The following is a 15,151-nucleotide window of genomic DNA, read 5'->3' as shown; positions in this document are numbered from 1 at the left end:
ACTCTCTCTTGTTGGAAATATATATGAACGTTAAGGAAAAGAGCTTCATACTTATAACCTCCCATTCTCTGTTACAGGATCTCCATTGTTGGAAATATATATGAACGTTAAGCAAAAGAGCTTTGCTCCATGGGACACCACACTGCACCTTAAACAGGCATTTAAAAAAAACTACCAACAGGAAGATTAAAAGGTTTCTCTAGTCAAAGACAAGGACTGTGTCACAAGACACCACATCTATCACATTTTAAATTAAAGAAGCTCCGTTCACTTACTGCAAAGGAAACCCCCACAGGTCTGCGAATCCACTTGGGTGGCCTCTTCAATGGTGGAATCAAGGTGGTCTGAGCTACTTGTTCTGGCACCTGCAGGGGAGGAAGGATCTGCCCGGTGCCAAAGGGATCCAGGTTGTTGAAGGAGGAAGAGATCTAGAATCAGATGGAAATTGCTTTCTGAATTAGTTACTTTTCCTGCTGATGAAGAAAAAGGCTATGACAGCACCTCTTCCTGGAACACCACCAAGCCTCTATGTGAGACAAACGGCATTTCCAAACAGTTCCAGAAATTATTTCTCAAGAAAGCTTCACCTTGAGAGTTTTTTTTCAAGTAATTTTCCCTTAGCAAGATGCAAACTCCCCAACAAACACTGCCTGGCCTAGCACCCAGCTCATAAACACAAGAGTTACAAAACAACTCGTTTTATGCAAGACAGTGACAACATATGGTGGAAAGTTGTACAACTTATTCCTTGTTGTGCTCACAGAGGAATGCTGACTCCCCTTCTGTCGCTGGGGTCTTTCAAAGGGGTCAGTTTTAAGGACTGTCTTGAGTTTTTATAGCTTAGAGGAGGCTGGTGAAATAATCTCTCCAGACTTTCTTGCTTAGACGAGAGTGTGTCAAAAGGGGCCTCTGATCTGGATTTCTGACATTTAGGAAGCCAGTGAGGGCACACACACACAGTGCTGTTCATAAGCATTCTTAATTTTTAACATCGTTGGCATAGATGTGTTGTTTGCTTAGAGATAACCCTGTTCAAGTTTGACTGGATCATAGGGCAGAGCTCCAAAACACAGCATACCTGAAAAGAAGCAACACGAGGCTCATCAAGCTAAAGTTGCCAAACAAAAAATCACAGGAAAGAACTACATCTTTTGTTTTTCCAGCCTTTCCTGGGAGAAAACAGATCCATCACCCTAAACCTTCAAAAAATAAACACATGCTACCAGGATACAGGTAACATCAACCACCAGGTCTTCAACAGAGTTTCTGTCTGTGGAATCCACAGAAAAGAGTTCTTTTGGTCATGAACTCCCCGCCTCCATCACTGTAATTATCTCCTCCTATTTTTGTTCTTACTTGCTGTTCTATTTATCGAGGAATCACTCTACCCCACCATTCTCCAGTTTTGAAGAGTGGAAGTGCGGCACGTGCACACTAAGAATGGACATAAAGAAAATTCTCCCTGGGTTAAATAAATCCTTAATCTCCTACAGCTGTTGCTCAATAAAGTTATTTTCTTCTTTTGCAAATCCTACGAAACTGAACTCGGTCAGTTATAAATGACTATATAAATAACACTTAAGCCAGCTCGTATGTATTCTCTTAAAACCTTTATTGTAAAGCTTGGAGAGAGGAAGGGAATGAAAAGACTAGACACCAGATTAAAATTAGAATTTTAGACACTACTGCCATTTAATCTGTTCAGAGTTTGCCCCTCTATTCATCAGCCAAGTAATGGGTTTCAGTATCAAAACATAAACATGCACCAAGTTATAGTCAAGTGAGGAAAATCACTAATAGTGGCTTATAAGCACCATTTTAAAATTCTTTTCTGAACTAATGAAGAATAACATGTTGCATTAATCAATATCAATGTATTTAATTTTAACTTAATGACCAGACAAGCTTGGTGCTCTAACAGGTGTGCTGCTTTATTGGTAGTCTAGTAGTACTAAAATATATGTATCTCCAAAACTGCACTTGATCTTGGTTCTTTTTACACATTTTAATGAATTTTAACAAGAAATATTGAAATAACACCTTTATCAAGGGGCAACATAGTCCCTCTGGGACTTGGTGGCTATTAAGTCCCCACACAGGTAGCTTCTGGGTCCCACACCATCCAGCTGAACATCCTTGGGGGTGGGACAGACTGCAACACTTAAAAATCACCCTGTTACACATGTATTCTAATGGTCTCAGAAGTCAGGTGAGCAATTGCCAACCTGTCGAGCTGTAACATGTTCCCAGGACTTTACCTTGTCAGCCTGTGTCTTCTGCTGAGCTTCTAAGTTCCCCCCCATCACAGAATAAACGTTGATCCACCCATCAAAAGTGGCAGCAGAGAAGACTGAAGGATTCCTTGGACACCACTGGACATCAAAGCACCACTGGCTCCGGATGGGCAACTCGTAAACCACCTATCACAGAAAGAGAGAAAGCAGAAGCAGGACATGAAGAGTTCCCCACTCTCCCCAAATTACTTGCCCACAGCAAGTGTGTCACACTTTATTTACCTATCACCGTTCTACACAAGTCTCTTAGTTTTGCTTCTTGAAGGACACATTGCAAGTGAGTTATATAATCATAGAATGGTTTGGGTTGGAAGGGACCTTCAAGATCATCCAGTTCCAACACCCCTGCCCTGGGCAGGGACACCTCCCACCAGACCAGGTTGCTCAAAGCCCCATCCAGTCTGGCCCTGAACACCTCCAGGGATGGGGCAGCCATAGCATCTTTGGCCAAGCCGTTCCAGTATCTCACAGGAATGAATTTCTTCCTCATATCTCATCTATATCTCCCCTCTTCCAGTTGAAAACCATTCCCCCTCATCCTATGGCTCCACTCCCTGATCAAGAGTCCCTCCCCATCTCTCCTGGAGCCCCTTTAGGGACTGGAAGGGGCTCTAAGGTCTCCCTGGAGCCTTTTCTTCTTGAGGCTGAACAACCCCAAATCTCTCAGCCTGTCCTCACAGCAGAGGGGCTCCAGCCCTCTGAGCATCTTGGCCCTCTGCTGGACCCATTCCAACAGGTCCATGTCCTTCCTGTGCTAAGGACTCCAAAAAGACTGGACGCAGTGCTCCAGGTGGGGTCTCACCAGAGTGGAGCAGGAGGGTAGAAGCCCTCTGCTATTGCACATTGAGCCCAAACAGCAGAAAGCTTTTATACTACAGTATTCTGTTTTTTTACCAAAATGCAAAAGTAACAAGTGCTGTCACACCTGCAGTTAACCAAGGGGGAGACACACCACAAAACAACACCAGAAAACCAAAAGGCAAGGTGTCATGAGCAAGAACATGTAAGCAGAAAGGATAGTCTGGAATAACAAATTTCACAAGGAAAATAAAAGCCTACAGGAAAAAGCAGAACAACAAAAGAGGCCTGTAATTGCTGCAGATGAACTATGAAGGATATTGCAGCCAACAAGCTTCTGGTCCAGCACTCAGAAATCCAAAGTTCAGTTCATGGCCCAGTCACAGGCTTCCTGCCTGATGTTGGGCAACTCACTAACACAACCTTGACTTTGAGCCTCCAGTTTGTAAAAGGGAGAGATTTCCTTTCTGCCTGACAGGCACAAAGCACAGAGAATCACAGCTTCCTCCTCTGGGGGAACACAATCGGCGTTTTCTGCTCCCAGGTATAAAGCCTTGCATTTATTTATACTAAAAAATTCATTGCTACATTAAAAAAACACAAAACAAAACACACACACAAACAAAAAACCAAAAAAGGCAACACAAATGACCAAAAAAACCTCAAATATCCCCCAAAACCAAAGAAACCAAGCCTTGCCCCAAACTCACCAGATCAGCCATTCTGTATAATTGCACTGTCCTTACTATTGAAAACATTCCCCATTTGTGTATCATGTGAAAAAAAAGCCCAAACTCACCAGATCAGCCATTCTGTATAACTGCACTGTCCTTACTATTGAAAACCTTCCCAATTTTTTTATCATGAAAAAAAGACTCTGCAAATCTACAGCATCATGCACAAAGATGAGCCAGCTGCATTAAAACTGTTTAATTTTTTTTGCTGCTAAAATGCAGTGAAAAGACCTTAGTAAAAATTAAGACTTCAGGAATGTTTCAAAGCCTAATTCTCTTCTAACCACTAGGCATCTGTACAGAGCGAGCATCAAATCCCATGAAACCACAATAGCAGCATTTCATGCATTTTATGAAAATAGATTAATTTTTTTTTCCCACATTTCCAAGGCAAAGTTGGTCAGGCAAGTGAAATTGTCCCATGAAATGAATCCAGGCTGGGGCTCCCAGCTGGACTTTGTTCAGTATCGTTAGAGTACTTTTCCCCATGCTATCATCAAGGTCAGCTGCATTAAAGTTGTTCAAAGTTCAAAATTCAGTTTTATCCAGAAATTCAGCATTGAACAAGTAGGTGTGTAGAAAAATTGGTTCTGTACAGTCCTATTTTAATTCAGGTGATACCAAAATATATCAAAGATGGGAATTTTGAGATACATGACTAGATAAGCACACACACGTGAAACCACTGTACTATGAATAAAGTTTACACACATATTTAATTACATCATTCCCCTCTTAATGACCCTAACAAATGCTCCTCATTTTCTGTCAAGCTTCGTGCCTAAAAATTTCCTACCCCAGGAGAAGGAAGAAGAAACAAATGGGCACTGAGAACACTAAATGTGTGAACATAGCAAGAGTAATCATAATTAGCTGAAACTTTTAATTAAAGCTTTCTTCCCTCTACGATCTCTGGACATGGATATATCAGAGAAAAAAATCTCTGCCTGTCTCTGTTGTTTATGGTCTGGTTATAGACAACACTCTCATTGACTCTAGAAAGGAGGAGTGCAGAAAACATGCTGGAGGAAATCACATTGGCACTCCCCGAGGATACAGAGAAGGGACACAAACGTAGGCACAAAACTCTCTATAAAGCAGAGCATGTGTACTTATAGCTGTGATTATGTACCTCCCCCATACTTGGGTTCCAACACAAGATCCGGTTGTCTTTGGCGCTACTCAACAGCAGTTCAGGGTCAGCCTGGCACCAGGAGACAGAAAGAACTCCCCTAAAATAGATAGAAAAAACCCAAAAAGATCAGTCATATTTTATACCCTGTCACCAAGAAAGCAGTAGAAATGCTGCTTAAGCTCAGAAATGCTAGTTCTCATCTCTACCCTCAACCAGATTCATCTGTGAAACAAAACAGGCCTAGGAGAACTATGATTTTTTTTATTTGTTAAGTCCAGTCTCCCAGATGTGGAGCTTTTAAAGATGGAGATGCTTGAAAAAAAACAGGCCTAGGAGAACTATGATTTTTTTTTGATAAGTCTAGTTTCCCAGATGTGGAGCTTTTAAAGATGTTTGAAAAGGCAACACAAGGAGCAGGCCCTCACCTCGTGTGCCCTTCCAGCTGGCTCAAAGGAGAGGTAGCGAAACGTAAGTCCCATATTTGGATCACTGGCAAGCGGTCATCCTCGGAGGAAAGGACTAGCTGGGTTGCAACTTCTGGATGCCAGGCCATTCCTGAGCAATGCATCTAAGGACAAAAATAGCCAAAAATTCAGCAAAGCAAGCTGGCAACAGCACAAATGGCCCAGCTCCACAGCATTCTGGGCTTAACTCGCCTGGAATTTTTGACATAAAGCAAGCCTGGCAATGTTTTGCTGTGGGAAGCAAGAATTTCTACCTTCCCCTACACAGCAAAAAAACCCACTAACCATACAGTCAAAGGACTAGTTCAAAGTTGATGCAGGAAGACAGCTGGGATTAAAATGCAGGAGGATTCTCATAGATGAGCTGTGAACTTAGAAACTGAATGCAAGGGTGTCCTACTTTTAGGAACAAGCCTCCATTTCCTTAGGGGAAAAGAGAGAGAGGTGTTTTGATGCTACAGCTCCAAGAGAACGAACCCAACCAGCTCCCATAATAAACTAAAGCTTGATCCCAAGAGCCTGTGCCATTTCTTTGCAGTCCCATGTTGTGAGCTAATCCCAGAGTCTTTCCTCTCCACTCACTCTGTTGCTGTGGTCGCTGACTTTGATGATGGGCTCGTTCTTCCTGAGGTCCCAAACCACAGCCTTGCCGCTGGGGTGAGCGGAGGAGAGGATGTGCTGCACCTGGCGATTCCAGGAGACTGCACTGATGTCTTCATGAGGCTGCAAAGATATGAAAAGCCACTTTTCCATCATTCCCACCTTGAGGGAACACTAACCACACAATTCCGTTAGTAGCTTAACTAAGGGATTTGAGGATATAGAGATGCCTCTCTTCAATCATTGATCAACCACCTGGAAACAGCAGCACTGACCAGAAAAACTGGGGAGCATGGGACGTCCTTTACTTACAGTGGACAGTCAAATTTCTGTGGGGAATTTTTCTAGGAATCACCTGGAAAACGGTAATGGGGCATTATCACCTGAAAAACGATGAAATGATGCTCAGAGGGCTGGAGCACCTCTGTGAGGACAGGCTGAGAGAGTTGGGGGTGTTCAGCCTGGAGAAGAAAAGGCTCCAGGGAGACTTTAGAGCCCCTTCCAGTCCCTAAAGGGGCTGCAGGAGAGATGGGGAGGGACTCTTGATCAGGGAGTTGAGCAATAGGATGAGGGCCATTGGTTTTAACTGAAAAAGGGGAGATTTAGACTAAATATCAGGAAGAAATTCTTTCCTGTGAGGGTGGTGAGACACTGGAACAGGTTGCCCAGAGAAGCTGTGGCTGCCCCATCCCTGGAGGGGTTCAAGGCCAGGCTGGATGGGGCTTTGAGCAACCTGGTCTGGTGGGAGGTGTCCCTCCTTAGAGCAGGGGGTTGGAACTTGATGATCTTTACGTTCCCTTCCAACCCAAACAATTCTATGATTCTATGCTACACAAAGCACATTTGCATTTTGGGAGCAGGTATTGGATTCTGCATTGGCCAAATGTGCCCTAAATCAGCGCAGAGCGAACTGCAGCTGAGAGAACATCAAGGCTTCTACCCTGACTTCTGGGATGAACTTAAATGGAAAGATGACCTTGTGCAAGATCTCAGGAGTGCAGTGGGATGGAAGATGATGAAGCTTTCAAGGCTAATTGCCGTTACAGTATCTACTGCAATGCAGGAGATAGGCAAGAAGACAAATGGCAGGCTTATTGGAGGAAAAACTTGGCCTGCTTTTAGGCAAGTTTACTATGATTTTTTCACTTTTAGGAGTTGATCGCCCTGAATAACATTATCAATATCAGATGCTTCTTGCTCTTCAAACCCAGGAAACATTATCCATGAGTAATAGCCAAGATGCATTAAATGGTTCATTGGCTCTGCTAGGGATATTACTTTCGTGAGATACAAAAAGCTTCAGCTGAAGCCTGAAGTAAAGTCATTCCTCAGAGAAGGTCCAATAAGCCTTTGTAATCCACGACACATGCCCCAGCTGGATCACAAGATAAACTGGTCAGTTACTTGATTCAAATCCACAAAGAGCTTACCCATCCACGACAAAGTGCATCCTTCCAGGGCTTGCCAGCCCACCTTCCCTGCCCTTATAACACTCTTTCCACCTCCGCAACAGGAAGATGATCAGTAAGTTCTGATTCATCTTTCTCCTGGTGGACATCAAGATCATTCCCCTCACCTTCACAGACTGACTAGACCAGGATGATTCCGCACACTCACACCTTTTTGCCTACTGGGATACAAAACTGCAAGGGTGTTACCCAGAGGAAAACTCTTTTACCTGTGATTTAGCCCCTGGAGTCATAGGCACACTGAAGTTATTCAAGTCCCAGATGAAAATTTCAGAATCGTTGGCTCCAGAAGCCAAGAGGTTACTCTGTAGAAAAAAAAGAAAAGCTCAGGTGGGTTTCACAGGGAAAAAGGACAGATTTCTTCAAAATAAATGTAAGTAAAAAAACACCACAAAAGCTTCTGAAGTCAGATGAGAGCTGCCACTGGTAAGCAGAAAGATAAGGTCACAAGGGAATTCAGTGGCAAAGCTGTGAACAGAACCCAAATGTGAGTCCCCAACCACTCTTACGTCACAACTACCACGTCTCTTTCAGGTTCAAAACTGACCCTTCAGTTTATAAATCTCTATACGGGAAGGAAAACTATATTTTTTGGAATATGAGGGTTAACTTTCACTTCTTAACGTCGCATACCTGGAAAGGGTTGAAGTCAAGAGCTCGAACAGGACCTGAGTGCTTCTCTGTTTGCCCAATTACGGGCTCACTTTTCGAAGTCAAGATCCGGTGCACGCTGTACATTGTCAGCACACCGTTATCTCCTCCACCAACAATCACCCCGGAGGACTCCGGGGACCCGTTTCCAAAGTTACCCCAGATCAGCTTATGAAACCTAGAAAAAAGAAGAAAATAAAGCTGGCGTAGGCCACAGTATTTGGTGGAAGTCAAGACAACCTCTCTATTACTAAAAACCTCATCCACGTTCTGATCTATCAAACACAATCATCGGTCTGCACCTTAAATAAATATTTCCCTTTGAAGGTATCTGTGGCTTTTACCTGGCAAAAAGTAAATTAGTTTCCTTCCAAAGACTTTTACAGGGAACTCACAAAGGAAGAGCTAGTTGGTCTTTTCTTCTTCCCCCCCTCCTTAAAATGTTTAGGACTTCATATGGGATTTGGTAGGTGAACTCCTCTAACCTACACTATACATAAAATTAGATTATAGAACTACATGTATTCTTTTCTAGAGCTATTATCTGAAAAATACCTTTATCCACTGTAAAAACTGCTAGTTAGAAATCAAGGCTGGGTTTTACACTGGGTGTAAATGTCACTCGCACTGATGAGCCTAAGAAATCACCTTGTCTTAGAAAGCTGGAAGACAAGTTTCACTCTGCCTCTAGTCTCTTCATTACAAATCACTAGCCCCAGAAAATTTACATGATGCAGAATGACTCTCCTCACTGGCCACCACGTAAGTTCTTTCAGACCTCTCCAATGGTCCAGCTGCTATACTTTTACATCCAACGTTGATTTTTGCCAACAAAAAACATTCAGTTCTTGAAGACAGAGGTCACTTGATCCAAAAGATCACTTTTTATCCCAAGAACATGATCTCCTCCTCTCCCTTCTTGTACCAGAAACACCCTTGAGAGTTCCACCAATGGATATGTCAGTAAAAGCCTCCAGTACCTGTTTGAGGCAGGAAGTGTTCCCTTCTGCTTCATGTCCAGGGAGGGATCCCTAAAGTCAACCTCGAATATCTCCAAGGTGGCATTTGTACTGAAGGATGCATCCAGCTGCTGGGCAGATGTTCCTAGCAGAAGTACAAGGGCAAAACAAGTGGGTGTTTTTTTCAAGAGCACAGGATACAAGAAGAGCAAGGAACTGGAAACCTGTTCTTCATCAGCAATGCAACCTTGGTTGTGACTGTTCAAAGAGAGGAGGTGTTTGGATAACTCAGAAAGAGGAACCAACAATTATGACACAGACTCTGAAAATAGAACTTCTTCAAGAAATTCTGGGCACCAGTCACTGTTGCACAAATACTTTTCATTTCTTGGGATAAATATAATTCATATACTCTCTTCCAAGCCACCCAAGCTTGTGATATTAAGTCCTTATCTAAATTACAAATGCAGTTGCATCATGAAAACCTGCTACAAGTATGATCCCAAACTTCTGTACGCTGCTCCTCAACCATGACCCTGTGTCTTGATCAAACCTCCTAAACCTGGTCTACAGCAAAAGTTCTCCAACCTTAGCCAACCAAACACTCTCCAACAACCCACAGAGAGCTACCAATCACACAGGGGTGGCTTCCTTCCTTCTCCCTAGCTCAGAGAATAAAAGCTAAATATAGATTTAACATTGCCTAATGGGACAATGCCAAGCAAATGGTCACCCAGTTACCACAGAGGTGCTTTGTAACTGCCTATGACATGGAAAGTGCCCGAGAGACTCCTAAAAAGCAGTAAAAATTATGAAACTATGCAGTTTCTGCTCTAAAGCAGACCGAAGCCAAGACCTTTGGTCCAATCAAAAAAATCTGTCCTAATTGGAGAAATACAAAGTAGACCATCTACCCCCAAAAATGGTAATGTCGCTTTTAAGGCAACAGCTGAACTTTTGTCACTTTCTTTTGGCACTCAACCCTGAAAAAAACACACCCAACGAAACAACATGGCAGCGCTGCACAACCCGGGCAGGAGATGGATCTGAGCTGGTCTCATGTTGGGAAGACAACCCAAGCTCCTGGTTCTACACAGACACTAAACTCACCCACCGCCAACTCCGTGAAGAGTTGTGCTTCGGGAAATAGAATTTTTATAGCCATAGTGAATAATATCAACAAAACACAAACTTAAGGTTTTACAGAAATATCGAAAATTGAATGATTTAGGGAGAAGAGATTTCTACTCTTTGATTGTCAAACCACATGATAATGTCTGAAGACCAACACAGCTAAAGTAAGCTTAAATGAACATGATTAGAATGAACTTTTTTTCCCCAGACATACCAAATAAGTAACCTTATTTGGTTTTAATTTTAACAGCAGGCAGGTGTTAGATTTCATACAGACTTAATTAGAAATTAGAATTAAAAAAGCCATGTATTCACCCTTTGAAAAAAATCACCAGCCTTTAAGGTGTCAAAGCTGGGCAAACAAATAATCCTCTACAGGTCACTTTAAAACACAATTAGGGCTGTAATATTTTCGGTGTATTGTTTGTAAATTTCCCAGAGATTATTAAGGTGGGAATTGTTGAAAGATAAAGGCAATACAACTCTACATCAAATCCCTCTGTGATTCATCCTTTAATTTTCACAAATTGTCAAGAATTTTTACCTGTTGCTAGATAAATGGGGTGGTTGTTTGCTGGACTCCATGCCTGGACAGCCGTTCGCTCAATTTCCTTTAGCTTCATTTTCTAGGCTCTAGAAGAGATTTCACACGGTGGTTAGAACAGCGGGATAAAGTCAACATGAAAATAATCACACCAGTAATAAAATATGCCCCTTACAAAGGTACCACACAAACAAATTGTTCTCAACAGAGAGAAGTTACTTGTTTCTCCCTGAGACCGTGAACGCAGTTTCACTGGAATGAATTAGGGCATTTTAGAATTCACGAAAATAAAAACCTAAACAATCCCAGCTGTCTGATCCCAGATTTTCTTTCATATATAGCTCTCTTTTTCATATACTCCTACTACAGGAGAGCTTCAGTAAAAAGAAGGGGATCTAAATGAAACAACATACGCAAGTCTTCAGTCCAGGCTGGTTTAAATCAGCTGCAGAAATTAATTTTTAAAAAAAAAAAATATGTATTTGCAAAGCACCAGTTGCTTTCTCTGAACACGCTGATGTGGGTATATACATAGGCAAAAAGGGAGCGGAAGGAATCTCAGGGCAGGCTAAATTCCAAGCAGAAAAGCGACGTGGCAACAGAAAAACAAAGTGCAGTGCTATCAGACGCCAATTCAGTTAATGTACTTTGTTCTTGTTCCTCCGAGAAGCAAAAGGAAAAAATTACATCTGGATTTCTGCTTGAGTTTGTGAACAGCAGAAGGCGACTTCATGAGGCTGCAAAGATATGAAAAGCCATTTTTCCATCGTTTCCATCCACCTCGAGGGAACGCTAACCACACGATTCCGTTAGTAGCTTAACTAAGGGATTTGAGGATATAGAGATGCCTCTCTTCAATCATTGATCAACCACCTGGAAACAGCAGCACTGACCAGAAAAACTGGGGAGCATGGGACGTCCTTTACTTACAGTGGACAGTCAAATTTCTGTGGGGAATTTTTCTAGGAATCACCTGGAAAACGGTAATGGGGCATTATCACCTGAAAAACGATGAAATGATGCTCAGAGGGCTGGAGCACCTCTGTGAGGACAGGCTGAGAGAGTTGGGGGTGTTCAGCCTGGAGAAGAAAAGGCTCCAGGGAGACTTTAGAGCCCCTTCCAGTCCCTAAAGGGGCTGCAGGAGAGATGGGGAGGGACTCTTGATCAGGGAGTTGAGCAATAGGATGAGGGCCATTGGTTTTAACTGAAAAAGGGGAGATTTAGACTAAATATCAGGAAGAAATTCTTTCCTGTGAGGGTGGTGAGACACTGGAACAGGTTGCCCAGAGAAGCTGTGGCTGCCCCATCCCTGGAGGGGTTCAAGGCCAGGCTGGGTGGGGCTTGGAGCTACCTGGTCTGGTGGGAGGTGTCCCTGCCCAGGGCAGGGGGTTGGAACTGGATGATCTTTAAGGTCCCTTCCAACCCAAACCATTCTATGGTCTGGTGGGAGGTGTCCCTGCCCAGGGCAGGGGGTGGAACTGGATGATCTTTACGTTCCCTTCCAACCCAAACAATTCTATGATTCTATGCTACAATACAAAGTAGACCATCTACCCCCAAAAATGGTAATGTCGCTTTTAAGGCAACAGCTGAACTTTTGTCACTTTCTTTTGGCACTCAACCCTGAAAAAAACACACCCAACGAAACAACATGGCAGCGCTGCACAGCCCGGGCAGGAGATGGATCTGAGCTGGTCTCATGTTGGGAAGACAACCCAAGCTCCTGGTTCTACACAGACACTAAACTCACCCACCGCCAACTCCGTGAAGAGTTGTGCTTCGGGAAACAGAATTTTTATAGCCATAGCGAATAATGAATAATATCAACAAAACACAAACTTAAGGTTTTACAGAAATATCGAAAATTGAATGATTTAGGGAGAAGAGATTTCTACTCTTTGATTGTCAAACCACATGATAATGTCTGAAGACCAACACAGCTAAAGTAAGCTTAAATGAACATGATTAGAATGAACTTTTTTTCCCCAGACATACCAAATAAGTAACCTTATTTGGTTTTAATTTTAACAGCAGGCAGGTGTTAGATTTCATACAGACTTAATTAGAAATTAGAATTAAAAAAGCCATGTATTCACCCTTTGAAAAAAATCACCAGCCTTTAAGGTGTCAAAGCTGGGCAAACAAATAATCCTCTACAGGTCACTTTAAAACACAATTAGGGCTGTAATATTTTCGGTGTATTGTTTGTAAATTTCCCAGAGATTATTAAGGTGGGAATTGTTGAAAGATAAAGGCAATACAACTCTACATCAAATCCCTCTGTGATTCATCCTTTAATTTTCACAAATTGTCAAGAATTTTTACCTGTTGCTAGATAAATGGGGTGGTTGTTTGCTGGACTCCATGCCTGGACAGCCGTTCGCTCAATTTCCTTTAGCTTCATTTTCTAGGCTCTAGAAGAGATTTCACACGGTGGTTAGAACAGCGGGATAAAGTCAACATGAAAATAATCACACCAGTAATAAAATATGCCCCTTACAAAGGTACCACACAAACAAATTGTTCTCAACAGAGAGAAGTTACTTGTTTCTCCCTGAGACCGTGAACGCAGTTTCACCGGAATGAATTAGGGCATTTTAGAATTCACGAAAATAAAAACCTAAACAATCCCAGCTGTCTGATCCCAGATTTTCTTTCATATATAGCTCTCTTTTTCATATACTCCTACTACAGGAGAGCTTCAGTAAAAAGAAGGGGATCTAAATGAAACAACATACGCAAGTCTTCAGTCCAGGCTGGTTTAAATCAGCTGCAGAAATTAATTTTTTAAAAAAAAAAATATGTATTTGCAAAGCACCAGTTGCTTTCTCTGAACACGCTGATGTGGGTATATACATAGGCAAAAAGGGAGCGGAAGGAATCTCAGGGCAGGCTAAATTCCAAGCAGAAAAGCGACGTGGCAACAGAAAAACAAAGTGCAGTGCTATCAGACGCCAATTCAGTTAATGTACTTTGTTCTCGTTATGCCGAGAAGCAAAAGGAAAAAATTACATCTGGATTTCTGCTTGAGTTTGTGAACAGCAGAAGGCGAGGAGAAGCGATCCAGAAGTAACTATGGGGATTCAATCTCAGCTCCGACCACAGTTCTTTTTATTTACTCTGGATAGATCAATTGACACCTGCAAAACGGGAACACAACTTCCCCGTGTCACTGGAGAGAGATGACTTGGGCAATAACGTAGCAGGATAATTGGAAGTCAAACAACAGCAGGCGGCCAGGAGGTTGCCAAATTGAATATAAATACAAATTACTGTGGCGTGCAGGATCCCGTTCTTGCTGAGGAGAAAGCACTCAGCAGTTCTCCATCCCAGACCCTGCCCAGGCCCTTCCAGAAGTCTCAATAATATAAATAACGTGTGGACACATCGTCCACGGGCCAGCAGGGCCACTCTCACGAGCAGCTCCTAAACCTTTCAAGCTCAGCTTTTAGCTTTAGCTAAACAGAACTGCTAACCATGCACGCAGGTGATACCATGCTGAATAAAGTAAAGTAAAATAAAATTAAAATAAACACAAAATAAAGCAAAACACTCTGTATCTTGTTGTGATGCACCTGCTCGCTGTGATTAAACTTCTCCTGTTCCCCGACACTGTTTGTGTTAACCGGGCTGATGGTTACACCAGAGTCCTCACGTGGCCTTCTCTTCAGATGCAAGGCTACAAGGGTCAGATGGCCAAACCACCCAAAAAAACCCCAAAAAAATCCACCCAGTTTTGAAAAAACTTTACATCATTTTGTGGCTTATATGAAGCTATGGCCTTCTCAAGCCCACAGGAAAGGAAATCTGGTCAGAATTGCTTCTTTGGCTTAGACTTCCTGACTGATGACTCCACTCTCTTTTTAGGGTTTCTTCTCCACCATCAGGCAGAAGATGAGGATGTCCTCTCTCTCCCCCACACGCTATCAGGATATGCTGTTTGATTAGAATTTCTTTAATGCTTTTTAGCTTTAGTCTGCAGTAACATCTCCCAAAACGCCTATTGCTATTCTCACATTAACCTTACCCCAACTTAGCCGAGGCCCAGAACTCTTGTTCAATAAGACAAGCACAACTATTTCCTCATGCAGGAGATAAAGAGGTGGGAAGGTCATCTCCTCCTCATCACCATAACAGCTCTCTAAAGCTTAGTCTGGTGTCTTCCAGCTCGTGCTTTGCAGAGTACCCATTAGGGCTCCATCACTTTCTTTCTGCCAAGAAGTTCCACTGCCTACTCATCTGTCTCACCTACTAGTGTGGGAACACCATCCAGGTGTCCTCCCTTCAATGAAAATGCCCCTAAGAGAAGCCAGATGAACCTGCCAGCAACAGCCTACTGTACAAAGCACCACTGATGTGTAGAAGCAGA

The 15,151-nt window shown here is 42.7% G+C and overlaps 1 protein-coding gene across 2 annotated transcripts in view; it reads right to left on the bottom strand.

Moving 5' to 3' along the window:
• SEC31B (SEC31 homolog B, COPII coat complex component) overlaps positions 1-10,882 on the bottom strand; it is a 31,858-nt gene extending 20,976 nt beyond the window's left edge. For both annotated transcript variants that reach the window (XM_014956341.1, XM_014956342.1), the window contains exons 1-9: positions 10,783-10,882; positions 9,126-9,249; positions 8,128-8,323; positions 7,704-7,799; positions 6,008-6,148; positions 5,387-5,529; positions 4,959-5,058; positions 2,259-2,420; positions 276-428 (exon numbers count right to left, since the gene is read on the bottom strand). In XM_014956341.1, the coding sequence (XP_014811827.1) occupies positions 276-428; positions 2,259-2,420; positions 4,959-5,058; positions 5,387-5,529; positions 6,008-6,148; positions 7,704-7,799; positions 8,128-8,323; positions 9,126-9,249; positions 10,783-10,861 (1,194 nt within the window). In that variant the 5' untranslated portion in view covers positions 10,862-10,882. The remainder of the gene's footprint in view (positions 1-275; positions 429-2,258; positions 2,421-4,958; positions 5,059-5,386; positions 5,530-6,007; positions 6,149-7,703; positions 7,800-8,127; positions 8,324-9,125; positions 9,250-10,782) is intronic.
• Positions 10,883-15,151: the final 4,269 nt, after the last annotated feature.

This window comes from Calidris pugnax, unplaced genomic scaffold (genome assembly GCF_001431845.1).
Source record: "Calidris pugnax isolate Ruff unplaced genomic scaffold, ASM143184v1 scaffold196, whole genome shotgun sequence".
Classification (NCBI taxonomy): Eukaryota; Metazoa; Chordata; class Aves; order Charadriiformes; family Scolopacidae; genus Calidris; species Calidris pugnax.
Note: the sequence above shows the minus strand (reverse complement) of the source record. Positions and strands in the feature narration are given on the sequence as shown.